The sequence below is a fragment of the Oncorhynchus keta genome, chromosome 29, assembly GCF_023373465.1.
Source record: "Oncorhynchus keta strain PuntledgeMale-10-30-2019 chromosome 29, Oket_V2, whole genome shotgun sequence".
Classification (NCBI taxonomy): domain Eukaryota; kingdom Metazoa; phylum Chordata; class Actinopteri; order Salmoniformes; family Salmonidae; genus Oncorhynchus; species Oncorhynchus keta.
The window spans coordinates 22,640,392-22,660,601 of NC_068449.1; the positions used below are offsets into that span (position 1 = coordinate 22,640,392).

A 20,210-nucleotide genomic window follows, 5' to 3' on the forward strand; every position below is an offset into this window, starting at 1 on the left:
TGATCAGGTTTACCACCGTTGTGTCATCAGCAAACTTAATGGTGGTGTTGGAGTCGTGCGCAGTCGTGAGTGAACAGGGAGTACAGGAGAGGACTAAGCACGCACACCTGGGGGGCCCCCATATTGTTATATACCCTCAACACCTTGGGGCAGCCCGTCAGGAAGTCCAGGAAGCAGTTGCAGAGGGAGGTGTTCAGTCCCAAGGACCTTAGCTTAGTAATGAGCTGAGGGCTCTATGGTGTTGAACACTGAGATGTAGTCAATGAACCGCATTCTAATGTAGGTGTTAATTTTGTCCAAACAGGAAAGGGCAGTGTAGAGTGGAATAGAATTAGCATAGTCTGTGGATCTGTTGATCTGTTGGGGCGGTATGCAAACTGGAGTGGGTCCAGGGTGTCTGGGATGATGGTCTTGATGTGAGCCGTGACTTTCAATGCATTTCATGGCTACAGATGTGAGTGCTATCTATGGTCATTTAGACAGGTTACCTTGGTGTTCTTGGGCACAGGGACAATGGAGGTCTGCTTGAAACATATAACAGACTGGGTCAGGGAGAGGTTGAAAATGTCAGTGAAGACACTTGCCAGCTCTTCAGTGCATGCTCCAAGTATACATCCTGATAACCTGTTTAAAAGGTGTTACCCACATTGGCTACAGAGAGCATATCACACAGTTGTCCGGAACAGCTCATGCTCTCACGAGTGATTCAGTGTTGCTTGCCCTCGAAGCGAGCATAGAAGTAATTTAGCTCGTCTGGTAGTCCTTCTGTAGCTCAGTTGGTAGAGCATGGCGCTTGTAACGCCAGGGTAGTGGGTTCGATTCCCGGGACCACCCATACGTAGAATGTATGCACACATGACTGTAAGTCGCTTTGGATAAAAGCGTCTGCTAAATGGCATATATTATTATATTATTAATATTATGGTAGGCTCGTGTCATTGGGAAGCTCTCGGCTGTGCTTCCCTTTGTAGTCTGTAATACTTTTCAAGCCCTGCCACATTCGACGAGCATCAGAGCCGGTGTAGTAGGATTCAATCTTAGTCCTATATTGATGCTTTGCCTGTTTGATGGTTCGTCGGAGGGCATAGCGGGATTTCTTAAAAGCGTCCGGGTTAGTATCCCGCTCCTTGAAAGCGGCAGCTCTAGCCTTTAGTTTAGCGCGGATGGTGCCTATAATCCATGACTTCTGGTTGGGATATGTACAGTACGTACGGTAACTGTGGGGACTACGTCGTCGATGCACTTATTAAAGAAGCCGGGGACTGATGTAGTAAACTCCGATGCCATCGGATGAATCACGGAACATATTCCCGTCCTGTGGGTTAGCATCTGTTTCATCGGGCCACTTCCGAATTAATCGTTTTAAATGGTACTTCCTGTTTCTGCTTGTAAGCAGGAATTATGAGGATAGAGTTATCGTCAGATTTGCCAAATGGAGGGAGAGGGAGAGCTTTGTACACATCTCTGTGTGTGGAGTAAAGGTGGTCCTGAGTTATTTTTTCCCCCTCTAGTTGCACAGGTGACATGCTGGTAGAAATTAGGTAAAACAGATTTGAATTTTCCTGCATTAAAATCACTGACCACTAGGAGTGCTGCCTCTGGATGAGCATGTTCTTATTGGCTTATGGCCCTATATAGCTGGTTGAGTGTAATCTTAGTACCAGCATAGGCTTGTGGTGATAAATATACAGCTACGAAAAATATAGATTAACTCTTGGTAAATAGCATGGTTAACAGCTTATCATGAGGTACTCTAATTCAGGCGAGTAGAACCTTGGAGACTTCCTTAATATTAGAGATTGTGCACCAGTTGTTAAAAGACACACACAACCCCGCCCTTGAGTTTACGAGACGCTGCCGTTCTGTCGTTGCATAGAAGTTAGATTTATATTAACCATGCTCTCATTCATCCAGGACTCCGTGAAGCATAGGACATTACAGTTCTTCGGGACCCGTTGATATGATAGTCTCGAACAGAGCTTGTCCAGTTTGTTCTCCAGTGATTGTACATTCACCAATAGAACAAGGAGGGTAGAGGTGGTATATTCACTCGCCGCCGTAGTTTCATCAGGGTGCCCCCACATCGGCCTCTACATCGTCGTATTTTCCTCTTGCGAGTGTCAAGGATTAGGGCCTGGTCCGGGTGAGCATTGTGTCCCGAATTATTTTTATTGATTACATTTTTACACCCTTTTTCTCCCCCATTTCGTGGTATTCAATTGTTAGTAGCTACTATCTTGTCTCACCGCTACAACTCCCGTAAGGGCTCAGGAGAGATGAAGGCCGAAAGTCATGCATCCTCCGATACACAACCCAACCAAGCCGCACTGCTTCTTAACACAGCGCGCATCCAAGATGGAAGCCAGCCGCACCAATGTGTCGGAGGAAACACCGTGCACCTGGCGACCTTGGTTAGCGTGCACTGCACCCGGCCCGCCACAGGAGTCACTGGTGCGCGATGAGACAAGGATATCCCTACCGGCCAAGCCCTCCCTAACCCGGACGACGCTCGGCCAATTGTGCGTCTCCCCACGGACCTCCCGGTCGCGGCCGGTTGCGACAGAGCCTGGGCGCGAACCCAGAGTCTCTGGTGGCACAGCCCTTAACCACTGCGCCACCCGGGAGGCCCTGTCCTGAATTCTTCATCCAAATCGAGGTTAGTGACCGCTGTTTTGATGTCCAGAAGCTCTTTTCTGTCATTAGGAAACAATGGCGGAAACATTATGTACAAAAAAAATTAAGATCAGCACAAACAAACAAAATAGCATAATTGGTCAGGAGGCCATTATATACACTATAAAATGTTCATGCCATTATATACACACACACTTTAAAATCCTTCTTCCACATTGGGCTGGTGTTGCTCAGTCAATATAGTACCACAAAATTTGCATACATGGTGATCTCAGTTTAAACCACACCTCATTCCCAAAAGGTCCCCTTCTCGGCCTCGCTGAAGAGAAGCAAATGATTATGACGGAGCAAATTATTGATAGACCCTGAACTCCAACCGAGCTAAGTTTGGAAAGTTAGGGAAGTATTTTCCAAGTGCGAGGGACCTGGCGACTCAGACACATATATATATTCCACTCCATCGTCAGCTTGGCAGAGAGCGACACAATAAAAGGCCTTTTACTGAGCGGTCAGGGAGTTCCCTGTGTACAAACTCATCCATTCTCTCCCACCCTCGCTCTCCTTCCTTCACGGTTATAAAACAGCCATTTCACCACAGCGCGACGGGGATAGGAGCCCTGTGGAAGCCCTCCTCACCACCACTCCCTCACACTGCTCTGCCTGGGGGGAGTTCATCAACTGAGCCCACTGCCCCCAGAGAAAAGCCAGTCTTTTACAGGGACAGGGCACTGGGCAAAGCTCTGGCCGTAATGACAGGGAAAAATCTGCTTAATGGCTCTTCAAAAGAAAAGTCAGTTTTGAGAAGAGGCCAGAGGTTGTTGTTTTCAAAGTGGTGGTAGCGCAAGTTGTTTATTCTAGTGTTAGAGGTCAACATCAGTGTTAATACAGAGAACCATGCTATGTTATGTTCACACAGTTGTTGGCAGAGGAGTGATATTACAGTGCAAGTCAATTTTTATAATAAACAAATCTATAGTCATTCATTGTTTGTATATTTACTTATTTTCGACAAGGGCCTCCCTATCCTCTTCTTCATGGTTTTCTGACAATAGTAAATGGCAGCATGAGACTTCCAAAGTCTCTGAGATTCTAACTTCTTCAAGAGTGGGCTAATTTATCTTTGCTTGTAAAATATTTATTTAACTGACTTCCCTAGTTAAATAAAGGCGAAGAACAAACTCTTAATTACAATGATGGCCTATTGGGGAACAGTTTTGTTCAGTGAACTGTTTGTTCAGGGTCAGAACGACAGAGTTTTACCTTGTCAGCTCGGGGATATGATCCAGCAGCCTTTCGATTAATAGCCCAATGCTCTAACCCCTAGTCATTGCTAGGGGTCAAGGGGCTTGCTAAACTCGGTGTTAAAGTGGAATTGATCCAAAATGTGACGATGCAGTCCAAAGCCAAGGCCTGTAACATTAGTAGCAGAACCAATCTGTCTTTGGGTAAGGATTGGACACTAAAAGCCAAACAGTAGTTGCTAAGCAGAATGCAGGGATTTTCTTTTCCATTCACTGACACACACACAGAGAGAGAGAGACAGAGAGAGACAGAGAGAGAGAGACAGAGAGAGACAGAGACAGAGAGAGACAGAGACAGAGAGAGACATATAGAGACAGACAGAGAGAGACATATAGAGACAGACAGAGAGAGACATATAGAGAGACATATAGAGACAGACAGAGAGAGACATATAGAGACAGACAGAGAGAGACATATAGAGACAGACAGAGAGAGACATATAGAGACAGACAGAGAGAGACATATAGAGACAGACAGAGAGAGACATATAGAGACAGACAGAGAGAGAGAGAGAGACAGAGAGAGACAGAGAGAGACAGAGAGACACAGACAGAGAGAGACAGAGAGACACAGAGAGAGAGACACATAGAGAGACAGAGAGACAGAGAGACACATAGAGACAGACACACAGAGAGACAGACAGAGACAGAGAGACAGAGAGACAGAGACAGACACACAGAGACAGACACAGAGACAGACAGAGAGAGACAGAGAGAGAGAGACAGAGAGACAGAGAGAGACAGAGAGAGACAGAGAGAGACAGAGAGAGACAGAGAGAGACAGAGAGAGACAGAGAGAGACAGAGAGAGAGAGAGAGACAGAGAGAGACAGAGAGAGACAGAGAGAGACAGAGAGAGACAGAGAGAGACAGAGAGACAGAGAGACAGAGAGACAGAGAGACAGAGAGACAGAGAGACAGAGAGACAGAGAGAGAGAACCATAAAACAAGTATCAGGGAACAGAGAAGGGGAATGAATTGTTTGAGCCCGGAGTGCCTCGGTGGTACCACAACAACGGAAGAAAGAGAGAAAACAAAGAAAGCCTCTCCACTTCGCCAGTCCCCGACAAGCAGACTCCATGTGCCGCGCATTTTCCCCCAATTAGGAGCAGACGCTGCTGCTGCCCCATGAGCCCCTGGAGCCGGCAGCCGCTCGCGCCGAGACGCATTTGTTCTGTTGCTCGACCGCTGCCTGGGAGTGCCGTTAACGCAGCCACAGAGAAACCACAACAGACATAACACAGCGAGAGAGGAGAACATCCACAACACCCATTAAACGAGGGAGGGAAATAAATAAATGAAGAAGAAGTGATGCGAAGATCAAGAAGAGTGTTTTTTACTATTGGATGGGCGCATTTGGAAACTCCATCACAAGAGACAGCGCCAGAACAATGATCTCCCCACCCCGGCCATGCAGTTCATGGGCCCCACAATAACAACAACAACATAAAGCATCTTCTTCAAGTGGGTTTCATTGTTACTTATCACAAATTGGATTATTGCAGCATTTTCAAATAAATCACTTAAGTTGACATTGTAAATCCAGAGAAACAGAGAGGAGCAACAAGTTTGATGCCAAAGGCACGAAGACGCCCTGAATGCAATAAAATAAAAACTGCTGTATCTCCATGGGTAACACAAAAAAGCACTATGATAAAAATGAGCAGTTCAAAACATAGGCTAAATCCAGTGATTTGCAAAGAATTTCATAATAACAATATATCATCCTCATCGTAAAATCCCTATTTTTGGGACAGTAAAGTGTTTGATTTATGGACAAATGTGGGACTAAAAGTTGTTTATAAACTATTGCTGATTCCACACTATGTAGTAGATGTTCTGTGGAATACATGAGCAGTCAGTGGAATGTTTTGTGTTGAACAAAATAAGCCTTTGGCTTGGCTAGATCAGATCTCAGTCAAAACATGTCTTAATCAGCATCTCTCAGTATAAAGCCTATCCATTAATCATAAGGCATAGTGGTAAAGAGAGCAGCATGGGTGGCATCCTCCCCCAACACACAACTCACCAAGGCAAGTTAGAAGGGGGAAAAAATGGTTGTTTTTACTCTTTCCCACATCTGAGACAGAGTATTAAAGGATTTTGTTACAGTAGGCTCGTTAAGATAGGCAGAGCAAATTGTGCAAAAAGCGCAAATCCCATTTGAAAACAATAAACATTGTATTAAAGACACTAAAAAGGCTTGAAATAGTTTGCTGCAAATTAAGATTACAAGCCGCTTTATGGCTATGTGTGGCTGTGGTCCAGAAGTGGCAGAGATTGCATGTTAACTCCGAACAATAGGCCCTATTTTAGGGACGCATACACCGCCCTCATTACCCACAATTATTTAAACGGATACATCACAGCCTACTAATGTTTTCCTTCTAATTGGTGCATGGCAACATTGCTGGATCATTTCAGAGCATGAATTAACATTGAATTCATGTTTGGGAGATTGTGGGAGGAGGAGAGGAAGGCAGAGAGGGGAGAAGGACGTCGACAGGAGCTGAGAGAGCTGTGGTTTGGGTTGAAATTATTTACGAGAGAAGATAAAGCACACAGTGAAACTGGACTCCCTGAAGCAGAGGCAGGCCTGGCCTCCCAGCACTCATGTTTTATACTGGCTCATACAGTACATGTCTCCACAGACACTCAGTCACATATTTAAAAAGCAACAGGCCCACCTTGAGAGTAGGATGAGAACAGAGGTAGCAGGACGAGGGTGGTCCTCTGGAATTGTCAGGACTAGAGTTGTCACTGTCTTCCTTTGGAAATTGTCTCCAGCAGACACTGAATTTTATAATTAACTAGCTTGAGGCGTTCTGAAGACAACAAAATTACACCACATTAGACGGTAAACTGATATCACAAAGGGTAATGGGCATGTTTATTAGTCAACTGGCTTTGTGTATAGAACAAAATAGATGGGCCTACTTGCCTGTGTACAGTGTGTGTGTGTGTGTGTGCGTGTGTATGCTCACAAGGTTGTGTGTAAGTTCATTGGTGTGTCAAAATCCATTCATGTCCTGTTCTCTCAATCTACTGTCATCTTTCCCTAAAATTACTCATTTCCATCAGGCAAGTACGAAGGCAGGATTAAGGCATGCCGCCCTGGCCCCACCTCATCCCACAAACACCTTCATCTGAACATTTCACACCCTGGGCCCATCTGCCTGTTAAGCCCTGTGGTGATGCCTGCCGATCGGGGCACAGATATTATCTCTACACAAGTGATGCTCAGATAACATGCTTTTTGCCCTGGTACACAGCCCCTACAGCCCAAACAATCACAAGTCAGGGTCTATTATGTCTACAGTGGCTTGTCAAAAGTGCAGCCAGGGCTCTCTACTTTTCTAACCAGTGAGAGCACAAAGCAAAGAGAGACAGAGTTACAGACAAGAACAGGAAGAGAACGGGAGACAGAGAGAGAGACAGCGTGCAAGAACGAAAAGGAGACAGAAGGCAGAGGATGCTCAGCAGACCTGGCTGCAGTCAAACCCCAGGTCTCGGAGAGAACGCCAGCGAGAGAGGGAAGACAATTAGTGCCAACACTAACATCAGTAATGGCTCCAAAATGGAGTTCACGCGAGCCTGGTGCTACACAGGAGCAGCCAAGAAAACAGTCACCCTAAATCAGACAGACCTGAATGGCAACAGAAAAAAGGAAACAAATTCCTGCTTCGGTCAACAAGCTGACTCCAAAACCATCCGGACTGTCAGAGAGCAGGACGGATTTGGGAATGTCTGTAGTCTGCACCGAAGAAATTAAGGAGAAAATGAAAGCGTATGGAATACTACATATTCAAAGCTCGAGCATCAACAAGGCAAGAGTGTGGCAGACAATCTTACCGAAGCAGTTGTTCCTGTGGGGCACAAACATCTTGCAGGCAGTGGCTATCTGCAGCTCAGCGCTCAACACAGCCTTAATCACCAGGTCCTCCACCTGACTCATCAGCACTGGAAAACACAGAAACAGAGAGCAGGGTGACACTCAGTCTGAGACCTGCCATAGGTTAGTCTAGTCTACTTTACACACAGGACCCTAAAGAACCTTACACTGGACACAAATTGGCTAGAATATCTCAACATCTTTAACACAATCTGTGGTTACAGGTTGAGGTGTAGATTCTGCCCTACTGAATATTTTGACAGAGAAGGGTGGGGATCTGGGTGTAAGATTAAATCCGGTAACAGTAACATTTCTTTGACTGTGCATGGACAATAGCATGGACAATAGCATGGACATTCTGAGCCAGGAGAGGGTGGAGGGGAGGAAGTTCAAAGGAGAGTGAAGAGTTCAGACTACTCACATGTGGTGTCTTTTCCCTCCTGCTTCAAATACCGCAGCATTGCACTCATGCTCCATTTGTTCCCATAATCCTCCACTTCAGGGTCATCACAACTGAAAAGGAAGAAAATAAATATAATGGTCTGGCTTTTTCCAAAACAGTTCATGCTACAATGTTGAAAAGATAGTCATTAGAAAACCAAAGTGGGAATCTATCTAGCATCTGAAAATACCATTCAAAAACCAAAACGTGTATGATTTGCTGTTTTCCCAATTCTATGCAACGTCAATAAGCTACATATTAACTTAAAGATTCCTGAAGGAGAATAGAAGTGATTGTTCCCTGCAGATCCCAGGTTACCTGACATAGTCGCTGCTCTTCTTGTTCACGCTGTAGTTGGTGAGATGCATGAACTGGTTCTTGATGTTCTTTGTGCCACAGTCATACTTCACGGTGGCAAACCTGTAGGCAGAGTTTTGGTTCAATTAAACAATTTCCAAAAACACAACTTACAGAGGATGCACAAAACGTTACTATACAGTACTTACAGCAATTCATATGATTAACCTTTGACAGCATTAGAGGGTCTATTAGTAAAGGAGATATGTTCCCCATACTGTACTATGTATTAAAGAGGATTGACACCACATGTGGAATATTGAGAATTCCTTGGCATACAGCGAGTACCCAAATCTAGTCAAACCAAATGGAATGTCACAAGATTAAAGTGGTATTCGCAATTCAGCCAGGATTAATTGCCCTCCATTAATAATCAAGCACGGTCTGCGCTAAACAGCCCTGTGCATTTGTGTTTGATTGCCTCACGCATTGCAGCACATCCATCAAGACTAGCCGAGATGAGCCAATCAGTATGCATCATCCACTCATCGCTGCCCCCAACCCCACATGAGCCCAGACGATCTTAATGATGAATGAATACAGTATTACAGCAGGCTCCAGGTAAAGACACAGGAAAATTGTTGATCTAATATGATAATAAGAAAATAACTAAATGTTGCAAATAGCATTGCGGCTGTGGGACACTCATTTTAAGTCTGTCACTGCATATTTACATCTGAGACTCATAAGATAATTACAGCACAATATCATTCATGTTTAATAAATCTGTAAAACAATTTGAAACAGAGATCTGTCTCCCTGCTTATCAGGGTCCAAGTCTGAGCAAAGAGCATTTGATTATCTCATTGGACCATGGAGACAATGGAGAGCTTTGTTTGAAAGCCCCACCAAACCGTACTACTCATCAGTGGCAGATAGAAACGTTTAGACCGCCCTCTACTGGTCATTGCGTGGTAACTTCCGAACTACAGTTGATACTTTTCTTCACTACTTTCATGAGGACAGGAAATAATTCCAAAGCCACTATCCAACATGGACCCTTTTGACCCAATACACACTTCAATGACCTAGCTAATGGAGATTAGATATCCCATATATAATCATTGGTGGCAGGTAGCCTAGCAGTTAAGGGCGTTGGGCCAGTAACCAAAAGGTCGCCGTTTCGAAGCCGACTAGGTGAAAAATATGTCGATGTGCCCTTGAGCAACACTTGAAACCCTAAATGTTCCTGGATGAGAGCTTCTGCTAAATGATTCAAATGTAACTGGACATTGTTTGCGTAAACACAAAGTAAAGATCCAGTACACAGCTCACCTGGCCAGGCCCTCCTCATAGAGATAGATAGTGAGTGGATCATATGATGTCACCAGCACATACAACCGCACATCAAACTTGAAGTCTGCAAAAAATGTGTTAAACATACATACAACATTACTGCTTTTCTAACTACTGTCTTCATCTGCATAAGTAACTGATTTGACAACACTTCAAGGGGATAAACTCACCGTCAATCAGTAATGGGTTATTGATGTAGCGAGAAACTAAGATGTTCTCGTCCATTGGAATCTGGGTAGGCTTTGTAGGGTAAGGATCATACGTTAGGCTAAATAACACATCAATCATTAGATTACACATACAGTGAGCTCCAAAAGCATTTGACAGTGACACATTGAAATTATACAATGACTATGGGAGGTTAAAGTGCAGACTGTCAGCTTTAATGAGGGTATTTTCATCCATACAGGGTGAACCGTTTAGAAATGACAGCACTTTTTGTACAAAGGTATAGGGACAAATTCACTTGTGTATTAAAGTAGTCAAAAGTAAAGTATTTTGTCCCATATTCCTAGCACGCAATAATTACATCAAGCTTGTTGGAAGCATTGCTCTTTTTTTTGGTTGCGTTTCAGATTATTTTGTGCCCAATAGAAATGAATGGTAAATAATGTTTTGTGTCATTTTGGAGTCAGTTTTATCATAAATAAGAATATGTTTCTAAACACTAAACATGATACCATGACTGCTGATAGTTCTGAATGAATCGTTAATAATGATGGGAGAGAAAGTTAGACACAGATGCACAAACATCATAACCCCAAGACACGCTAACCGCTCACCAACACAACAGAGGAGGTTAGCATTTTTGGGGAGGGGGGGGGGTGTGATATTTATGCGGCTGTAACTTTCTCACTCATCATTAGTCACGATTCATTCCGGAGTACAGAGCCAAAGTACAGAACCAAAACAAAAACATTTGTCACTGTTCCAATACATTTGGAGCTCACTGTATAATGGACCAGGTCCAGTATGATCAAGTCAGACACATGAAATTGGCCATTCAAAGAGAAAACCCATCCTGTACAGCAGTCTATCAGAGGAGTGGGGTCATTTATGAGTCTGAAATGTGTTGCAGGTGGTGAAGCCGGGGAGGGGTGAGGGAGGTGGAGAGCTACTAACCATCGGGCTGGCTACAGTTCAGAGAAAACCCCCAAAATGAACATCCTTCTTTCTAAATATCACCCTGACATTCTTTCCACTGTTTCATAAAAATACCCCAGAAGAAAAAGCATGTTTATAGGTTGTCCAAGTCAGAGAACCTTCTGGAGCTCTTCCAAAGCCTTGAAGTGTGTGATTTACTCAACAGTGCTTAATGTCTATGACACACATTGTTTTATACTTAATTTTTCAACAGAATCCACCCCCTCCCGCAAGTAACTGCCATATTGTTTCATTTACAACCTGAGATCCCTTAGGCTATTATCCCCACGTAGCCTTAAGGTGAGTGTATCTACACTTTACAGTGCATTTGGACACTATTCAGAACCCTTTACTTTTTCTACATTTTTTTACGTTACAGCCTTATTCTAATATGTATTAAAAAAAGACAAATCCTCCACATTCTACACACAATACCCCATAATGACAAAGTGAAACAAGGTTCATATTTTTTTTTGCAAATCTATTAAAAAGAAAAAAACAGAAATACCTTAATTACATAGGTATTCAGACCCTTTGCTATCAGACTCGAAATTGAGCTCCTGTTTCCCTTGATCATCCTTGAGATGTTTCTACAACTTGATTGGGGTCCACCTGTGGTAAATTCAATTGATTGGACATGGTTTGGAAAGGCACACACCTGTCTATAAGGTCTCACAGTTGACAGTGCATGTCAGAGCAAAAACCAAGCCATGAGGTACAAGGAATTGTCTGTAAAGCGCCAAGACAGGATTGTGTCGTGGCACAGATCTGGGGAAGGGTACCAAAATATTTCTGCATTGAAGGTCCCCAAGAACATAGTGGCCTCCATTCTTTAATGGAAGATGTCTGGAACCACCAAGACTCTTCCTAGAGTGGGCTACCCAGCCAAACTGAGCAATCGGGGGAGAAGGGCCTTGGTCAGGGAGGTGACCAAGAACCTGATGGTCATTCTGACAGAGCTCTAGAGTTCCTCTGTGGAGATGGGAGAACCTTCCAGAAAGACAACCATCTCTGCAGCACTCCACCAATCAGGACTTTGTGGTAGAGTGGCTAGACAGAAGACACTCCTCAACAAAAAGGCACATGACAGCCCGCTTGGAGTTTGCCAAAAGGCACCGAATGACTCTCAGACCATGAGAAACAAGATTCTCTGGTCTGATGAAACCAAGATTGAACTCTTTGGCCTGAATGCCAAGCTTCACATCTAGAGGAAACCTGGCACCATCCCTAAGGTGAAGCATGGTGGGGGCAACATCATACTGTGGGGGGATGTTTTTCAGCAGCAGGGACTGGGAGACAAGTCTCTGAATGTCCTTGAGTGTCCCAGCCAGAGCCCGGACTTGAATGAATACCTCTGGAGAGACCTGAAAATAGCTGTACAGCGATGCTCCCCATCCAAACTGACGGAGCGTGAAAGGATCTGCAAAGAATAATGGGAAAAACTCCCCAAATACAGGGGTGCCAAGCTTGTAAGCATCATCCCAAAGAAAGACTTGATGATGTAATCACTTTGCTTCAACAAAGTACTGAGTAAAGGGTCTGAATACTTATGTAAATGTAATATGTTTTGAATTTTTTTATTAATTTGCTAGAATAAAACAGTTTTTGCATTGTTATTATGAGGTATTGTTTGTAGATTGAGGGGGGGGGGTGATTTAATCCATTTTAGAAGGCAGTAAAGTAACAAAATGTAAAAGAAGGCAGTAATGTAACAAAATGTAAATGATATTTCCATTTTTAGTTTTAATAAATTAGCAAACATTTCTAAAAACATGTTTTTGCTTTGAAATTATGGGATACAGTGTATAGATTGATAAGGGGAGAAAAAACTATTTAATCAATTTTAGAACAAGGCTGTAAAGTAACGAAATATGGAAAAAGTCAAGGGGTCTGAATACATTCTGAAGGCACTGTATATACACAAAAGCATGTAGACACCCCTTCAGCCACACCCGTTGCTGACCGGTGTATAAAATAGAGCACACAGTCATGCAATCTCCATAGACAAACATTGACAGTAGAATGGCCTTACTGAAGAGCTCAGTGACTTTACGTGGCACCATCATAGGATGCCACCTTTCCAAAAAGTCAGTTTGTCAAATTTCTGCCCTGATAGAGCTGCCCCAGTCAACCATAAGTGCTGTTCTTGTGAAGTGGAAACGTCTAGGAGCAACAAGGGCTTAGCCAGGAAGTGCTAGGCCACACCAGCTCACAGAACGGAACCGCAGAGTGCAGAAGCACATAAAAATTATCTGTACTCGGTTGCACCACTCACTACCGAGTTCCAAAATGCCTTCTGGAAGCAACGTCCGCACAAGAACTGTTCGTCGGGAGCTTCATGAAATGGGTTTCCATGGCCGAGCAGCCGCACACAAGAATAAGATCACCGTGCACAATGCCAAGTGTCGGCTGGAGTGGTGTAAAGCTCGCCATCATTGGACTCAGTGAAAACGCGTTCTCTGGAGTGATGAATCACGCGTCACCATCTGGCAGTCTGGGTTTGGCAGATGCCAGGAGAACACAACATGCCCCAATGCCAAGTGTAAGGTTTGGTGGAGGAGGAATAATGGTCTGGGGCTGTTTTTCATGGTTAGGGCTAGGCCCCTTAGATTTAGTGAATGTAAATCTTAACGCTACAGCATAAAATAACATTCTAGACAATTCTGTGCTTCCAACTTTGTGGCAACAGTTTGGGGAAGGTCCTTTCCGGTTTCAGCATGACAATGCCCCCGTGTACAAAGCGAGGTCCATACAGAAATGGTTTGACGAGATCAGTATGGAAGAACTTGACTGGCCTGGCCAGAGCCCTGACTTCAACCCCATCGAACACCTTTGGGATGAATTGGAACGCCGACTGCAAGCCAGACTTAATCGCCCAACATCAGTGCCAACCTCACTAATGCTCGTGGCTGAATGGAAGCAAGTCCCCGCAGCAATGTTCCAACATCTAGTGGAAAGCCTTCCCAGAAGAGTGGAGGCTGTTATAGCACCAAAGGGGGGGGGGGGCCAACTCCATATAAATGCCCATGATTTTGGAATGAGATGTTCGACGAGCAGGTGTCCACATACTGTGTTATACACTAAATGGCCAAAAGTAACACTAACAGTACACTGTTCTTCCTATGGTGTATCCCTTACATTGCTGACCAGGTAGATCCCTCGTCCTCTTGAAGATGCTACTGGCTTAATGATCCAGGGGCCCTGGTCCTTGACGAAAGAACCTGGGATGAGGCAGAGAAGACGGGGAAGAGTGGCGTGCTGTGAGAAAGACTAGCGGAGAAACATGGTGGCTTATTGTGTTTACAGTAATGAGAGTCAATAGATGTTAACAGACAAGCAGGACTTACTACAGAACTCCTGGTACTCTGAGGGAAGCACAAAGGTCTGAGGGACGATGTGGAAGTTTTTAAAGCCGTGAGACTGCTGCATCCGCTGGATGTTTTTATACAGCCGATCTTTGCGCGTCAGTTCATATGACCTGGAAATGAACAGGGCCATTGACCTTTCAGCTGGAAATGCTTGAGTTCTCTACTGCTTGGATGCTGATAGAAATAAGAGCTTGTACAAACACAATGGCAACAAGACTACTCTGCATGACAGTTTGATTCATTTCATGTTTTAGAAAGGCACTTGTTCAAACAAAATGTTTTCCTGTGAAAGACAATAAACACAAGGTCGAATTGAAGGGGCTTAAACAAAGAAGCAGTGTGAATTTTTACATCAGGAACTGCAGCAGGCCAAAGTGACTCCACTCTGTGTACAGTTGGACACAGTCGTACCTGGGAAAGTGGTTGACCTTCTGGAAGTCTTGAAGGCTGCGTAGGAGGTAAGGCTTGAGGTGAGACCCCGTCCACATGAGGTTGAAGTCATTACTGTTTGGATGGATCTGAAAAACAGTCCTTCCAGTCAAGCTCAGATCTCAGTTATGTACTTCAGACTATTCAGAGGCAGTACTCACAGTAAGACCAAACAATACGCAAAGGCAGGGGAAATCGTTAAGAAAATTAAAGGACACCATAACAGGAAAAATATAGCCTTGGTGCAAACACAAGGTTTGCACAGTTACTGTTGAATACCACAGTTCCTGTTTGATATGCATCACATCTGACGGCTTGATAAAGATGGATCCGAGGCTTAGATCCGATACTCAGCCACTAATCTCTACCTTCAAATAATCTTAAAGGGAAGCCAGCTCACCAGCTATTTTAATCACAATCATAGTAATTTATATTTGTTTTGTTTTATTCATACCCTTCTGCGCTCCTTTGTGAAGAGGCAGGTTTGACATGGGCCAGCACTAACTGCTATGAGAAAGCCAGATGTTTGCAATAGAGGGTTATTAAACTTTGGCTCTGGGATGATGTGGCAGACACTAGCATGTCTTTGATGATGGGTTTAGTGGGAGTCAAGTGGCATTGAAGTGAACAAAAAAATATGAATTAATAGTAAGTGCTTGGATGAAGCAATAATGGGGAGTGTGCTCTTGTGAAACAGGATTAACACTATACTGGGCCAACTTTGTCCGTGCGTGCATTTCCAGGCTTTGACAGACTGTCAGTCAGGAAAAAAACAGACCTATCCCCTTACAACACATGATAGAGAGGAACATACAGTACCAGTCAAAAGTTTGGACACACCAACTCATTCAAGGGTTTTTCTTTATTTGTACTATTTTCTACATTGTAGAATAATAGAAAAGACATAAAAACGAATTAAATAACACATATGGAATCATGTAGTAACCAAAAGTGTTAAACAAATCAAAATATATTTTATATTTGAGATTCTTCAAAGTAGCCACCCTTTGCCTTGATGACAGCTTTGCACACTCTTGACCAGCTTCAGGTAGACACCTGGAATGCATTTCAATTAACAGTGTGCCTTGTTAAAAGTTAAATAGTGGATTTATTTTCTCCCTTTGAGCCAATCAGTTGTGTTGTGAAAAGGTAGGGGTGGTATACAGAATATAGCCCTATTTGGTAAAAGAACAAGTCCATATTACGGCAAGAACAGCTCAAATAAGCAAAGAGAAATGACAGTCCATCAATACTTTAAGGTCAGTCGATTCGGAAAATGTCAGTGCAGTGCAGTCGCAAAAACCATCCAGCGCTTTGATGAAACTGGCTCGCATGAGGACCGCCACAGGAATGGAAGACCCAGTTAGCTCTGCGGCAGAGGATAAGGCCATTAGAGTTACCAGCCTCAGAAATTGCAGCCCCAAAAAAATGCTTTGCAGAGTTCAAGTAACAGACACATCTCAACATCAACTGTTGAGTGGAGACTGTGTAAATCAAGCCTTCATGGTCAAATTGCTGCAAAGAAACCACTCCTAAAGGACACCAATAAGAAGAGACTTGCTTGGTCCATGAAACACGAGCAATGGACATTAGACCGGTGGAAATCTGTCCTTTGGTCGGATGTTGGTTCCAACTGACGTGTCTTTGTGAGACGCAGAGGAGGTGAACTGATGATCTCCGCATGTGTGGTTCCCACCGTGAAGCATGGAGGAGGAGGTTTGATGATGTGGGGGTGTTTTGCTGGTGACACCGTCTGTGATTTATTTTGAATTCAAGGCACACTTAACCAGCATGGCTATCACAGCATTCTGCAGCGATACACCATCCCATCTGGTTTGCGCTTAGTGGGACTATCATTTGTTTTTCAACAGGACAATGACCCAACACACCTCCAGGCTGTGTAAGGGCTATTTGACCAAGAAGGCGAGTGATGGAGTGCTGCATCAGATGACCTGGCTTCCACAATCACCCGACCGCAACCAAATTGAGATGGTTTGGGATGAGTTGGACCCCAGAGTGAAGGAAAAGCAGCCAACAAGTGCTCAGCATATGTGGGAACTACTTCAAGACTGTTGGAAAAGCATTCCAGATGAAGATGGATGAGAGAATGCAAAGCTCTCATCAAGGCAAAGGATGGCTACTTTGAAGAATATAAAATATATTTGATTTGTGTAACACTTTTTTGATGTAGAAAAATAGTCCAAATAAAGAAAATGTAGGTGTGTTCAAACTTTTGACTGGTACTGTATGTGCAAGTGAATCAGAATGAGATTTCATGTAATACCTCATGGAATCCATGAGTGGTCAGTAAGCCACGAACCAGCCGGCTCTCCGTGCGCACAATCTTGAAGGCCAGGTTATACCGTTCTAAAGACAGAATATGAACATAACATTATCATTCAACAGAAATTAAAGGATTGGGCCAGGATATGAATTCAACCGAATTATATACTCTCATATCTTTAAAATATTTCTTATGGACATCGTACCTCCAACAGAACGGATGTTTCCATCTTTAGAGACGATGGCTTCAGCAAAGAACACCAGGACTGGGATCTTCCTGCTGAGGCCACTCCAGGCAATGCAAGGATGGTCCCTGATGAGACAGAAAAACAGATCAATAAAGTATTCTTACATTGAGAGGGTCATGCAGGGTCAAGCTACTCAAGAGTAGAGTTTATACTTTAAGCTCAAAAAATAAAATATGGGCGACAAAATACCCATATACAGTCCAATAAAACAAGAACCTAAATGAGAGGGAAGAGTATCTAAAACACGGCATACCATTAGCCTAAAGCTGTAAAACCTTCCAACATGTCTTTAATGTCTCATTATGTTGAGTTTAGAGTCCTGATGATGCTACCCTTAGGGTGGTGGAACGCAATCTGACAAGGTGTTTACATTAGCGGAGCAGAGAGTGGTCGAGCCACTATCTCATGGATACTGAACAATAACAAACCTGTCAAGAATTACCTTAATACCAGTAGACAGTATTTTTGGTCTGTTAGCCAAAACCTGTAGGATGTTGTTATTATGCCTGTGTATAAGACTGGGTTACACATTGATTTGTCTACATCACAGGAGCTTTACAACAACCGTATGCTCAGTCTCCTCCAAGGAATTCAGAGAACTTCAGAGTATTTCTGAATCGTTGCATTAATCAAGTGGGCAACATTGTGTGCAATATGATTTACTACATCCAAGGATAAAGTAAGGATAGTGTAAACAGAACAGTTGCAAATGTGATGTTGAAGAGCGATAAATATTACTACACATATTTTACTAATGTAAATCCACACTTAAGATGGCATGCTGCTGGAGAAGAACTATCAGACTTGACCATTCTAGATAAGGTTGGGTGCGGTAGTAAACAATACCTGCTCCTGGCTCAGGTATTTAGACATGTCAGACAAAACTGCCACTAGAATTGTGAGCTTTAATGAGATGTAATAGTTAGGCTAGTGCCCTGCAGCATCACCACCAGTAATAACCCAGTATCTACCTAATATAGGCTCAAGTCATAGGTGTCAAACTCAGTCCAATATTAAGCAAGCAGTGCCTAATTATGTAGGCCTATTGCATGTCTTGAGGGAGATTTGTCGGGCACTCAAGACACTTTACATAAATAATACATTTTAGTCTCTGATGACCATGTATGAGAATGATCTAAGGTGCATTTGCAGATTAATTAGTTGCCAAAGAGTTTAGTAGCCTAATGAAATTTGAATTCAGGACTAGATGAAGACAAGACTGTGAACTTATTGGCCTCTTCTGCTGTAGTAGTACATGTTCTATTTAAGGACATACTTGAGGTTCCAGGCTATTTAAGTGCCAAATGTATCACATTTATAGACACCAAATAAGCCAGGCTTAATTTAGATTGCATGGTAAGCTCTAGTTAACTAAGTTTAACCACATATTGACACTTTATACAGTATATTTAGATCATACAGGGATCTGTTCTTACAGTGTTTATTATTGTTGCATGGAAGTACATACTAGAACTATTTGAATTTAATAGGATCTCAGTGGTGGCAATGAGTTTAAACATTGATCTGTGTATTTTTCTGTTACTTAGCACACTAATGTTGCTTTTTACAACTAGAAGGAAATGTAACAAAACCATTAGAAACACTTAATCAGAACAGCCACTTACTCTTGCTCGTCCTCTGAGGACTCTGAATCCTCTTTATCCCGGATCACAGTTGGCATTTTCACCACAGTGAAGGGGGAAGTACCTCCTGACGAAATGTGCTTTGAGTCAGGTATCTGGGGTTATGAAGGTGGGCATTTCCAGCTCTCACCGTCTACTGTTGAAATGTCAGTCCAGTTAAAGCACAGCATTTTCATACTGAAGAATACACTGCTGTCTGGAATTGAGTTAACTTATAAATCAATAATAACCATGCATAAATTAATATTATGAGGCCATATTAGCACTGCCCAGAAACAAGCTGAATCATAGACCGTCAAACACCTAGCCCTAACAATGTAAAATATGTTGTGTGTTGCTATTACAGCTAACGCTAGCTATGTTACATAGTTATTACTAGCTCATGATACCAGCCAGCTAGGAACTTTATGCAACATCTGAGATTGGTTAGCTACTTATCTAACGTTAGCTAGATAGCTGAATTAGGTAATAAGGTTGGCACGTTAGCTACCTGGCTTTACTGTGGTTTGTAATACAAACTATATGTTCCATTGAGAGAGCAAGCTAACATTCAGGTTATAAATCATGACAGTCGGAAAAATACCATATAAACATACCCAACTCTTCAGCATAGGATAAACTTATGTATTCGAAGAACCACAGTTAGCTAGCTAGCTAGCCATCATAAAAAGTCTTCCTGAAGCTAGCCTATTTGTAACTACAACAACTGACTGGCAACCAATGGCGAGAGCATGCGCACTGTCCTCAAGCACGTGACGTTTTGGGCCACACAACATCCAATTTGTGATGAATTTCTATAATTCCAAATATGCATCGTAAAATAAGAATTCCAATGTTTTTATTGAGGGATAAAAACGGACTTGGTCATTCCAATGCCTGCAATGTACTACTGAATCGGGGCATTTGGTCAGAACATGTCACACAGGGAATGCTTTGCAATATTCAAGACGAATTACATTGTCTAGCATAGTATTAAAACAATTGCTAAAGTAATATAATAGATTGTTGGTGTTTTAATTGTTATAGTATGCATGTAAATCGTTGCCACTTCGTCTCCTGTGGCCGGGAGCACAAGGAGAGCTAAATCAATCGCGCCCACAGTAGCAACTGTGGTTTGTGTTGTAATGATTGGTGGAATGCGCGAAATAAGGCGGAACCTAAAAGCACGTTACCAG

At 43.2% G+C, this 20,210-nt stretch overlaps 1 protein-coding gene across 5 annotated transcripts in view; it reads right to left on the minus strand.

Annotated features, from left to right (window-relative positions):
* ttll5 (tubulin tyrosine ligase-like family, member 5) overlaps positions 1–19,794 on the minus strand; it is a 91,657-nt gene extending 71,863 nt beyond the window's left edge. For 3 of the 5 annotated variants that reach the window (XM_035742858.2, XM_052486209.1, XM_035742856.2), the window contains exons 1-12: positions 19,632–19,793; positions 19,018–19,171; positions 17,351–17,457; positions 17,146–17,228; positions 14,844–14,950; positions 14,412–14,542; positions 14,203–14,285; positions 10,092–10,161; positions 9,901–9,985; positions 8,587–8,688; positions 8,248–8,339; positions 7,787–7,894 (exon numbers count right to left, since the gene is read on the minus strand). In XM_035742858.2, the coding sequence (XP_035598751.1) occupies positions 7,787–7,894; positions 8,248–8,339; positions 8,587–8,688; positions 9,901–9,985; positions 10,092–10,161; positions 14,203–14,285; positions 14,412–14,542; positions 14,844–14,950; positions 17,146–17,228; positions 17,351–17,457; positions 19,018–19,073 (1,024 nt within the window). In that variant the 5' untranslated portion in view covers positions 19,074–19,171; positions 19,632–19,793. Of the gene's footprint in view, positions 1–7,786; positions 7,895–8,247; positions 8,340–8,586; positions 8,689–9,900; positions 9,986–10,091; positions 10,162–14,202; positions 14,286–14,411; positions 14,543–14,843; positions 14,951–17,145; positions 17,229–17,350; positions 17,458–19,017; positions 19,172–19,631 lie in introns of all 5 variants that reach the window. The other 2 variants (XM_035742857.2, XM_035742859.2) reach the window with 2 other exon arrangements.
* Between the last annotated feature and the right edge of the window lie 416 nt (positions 19,795–20,210).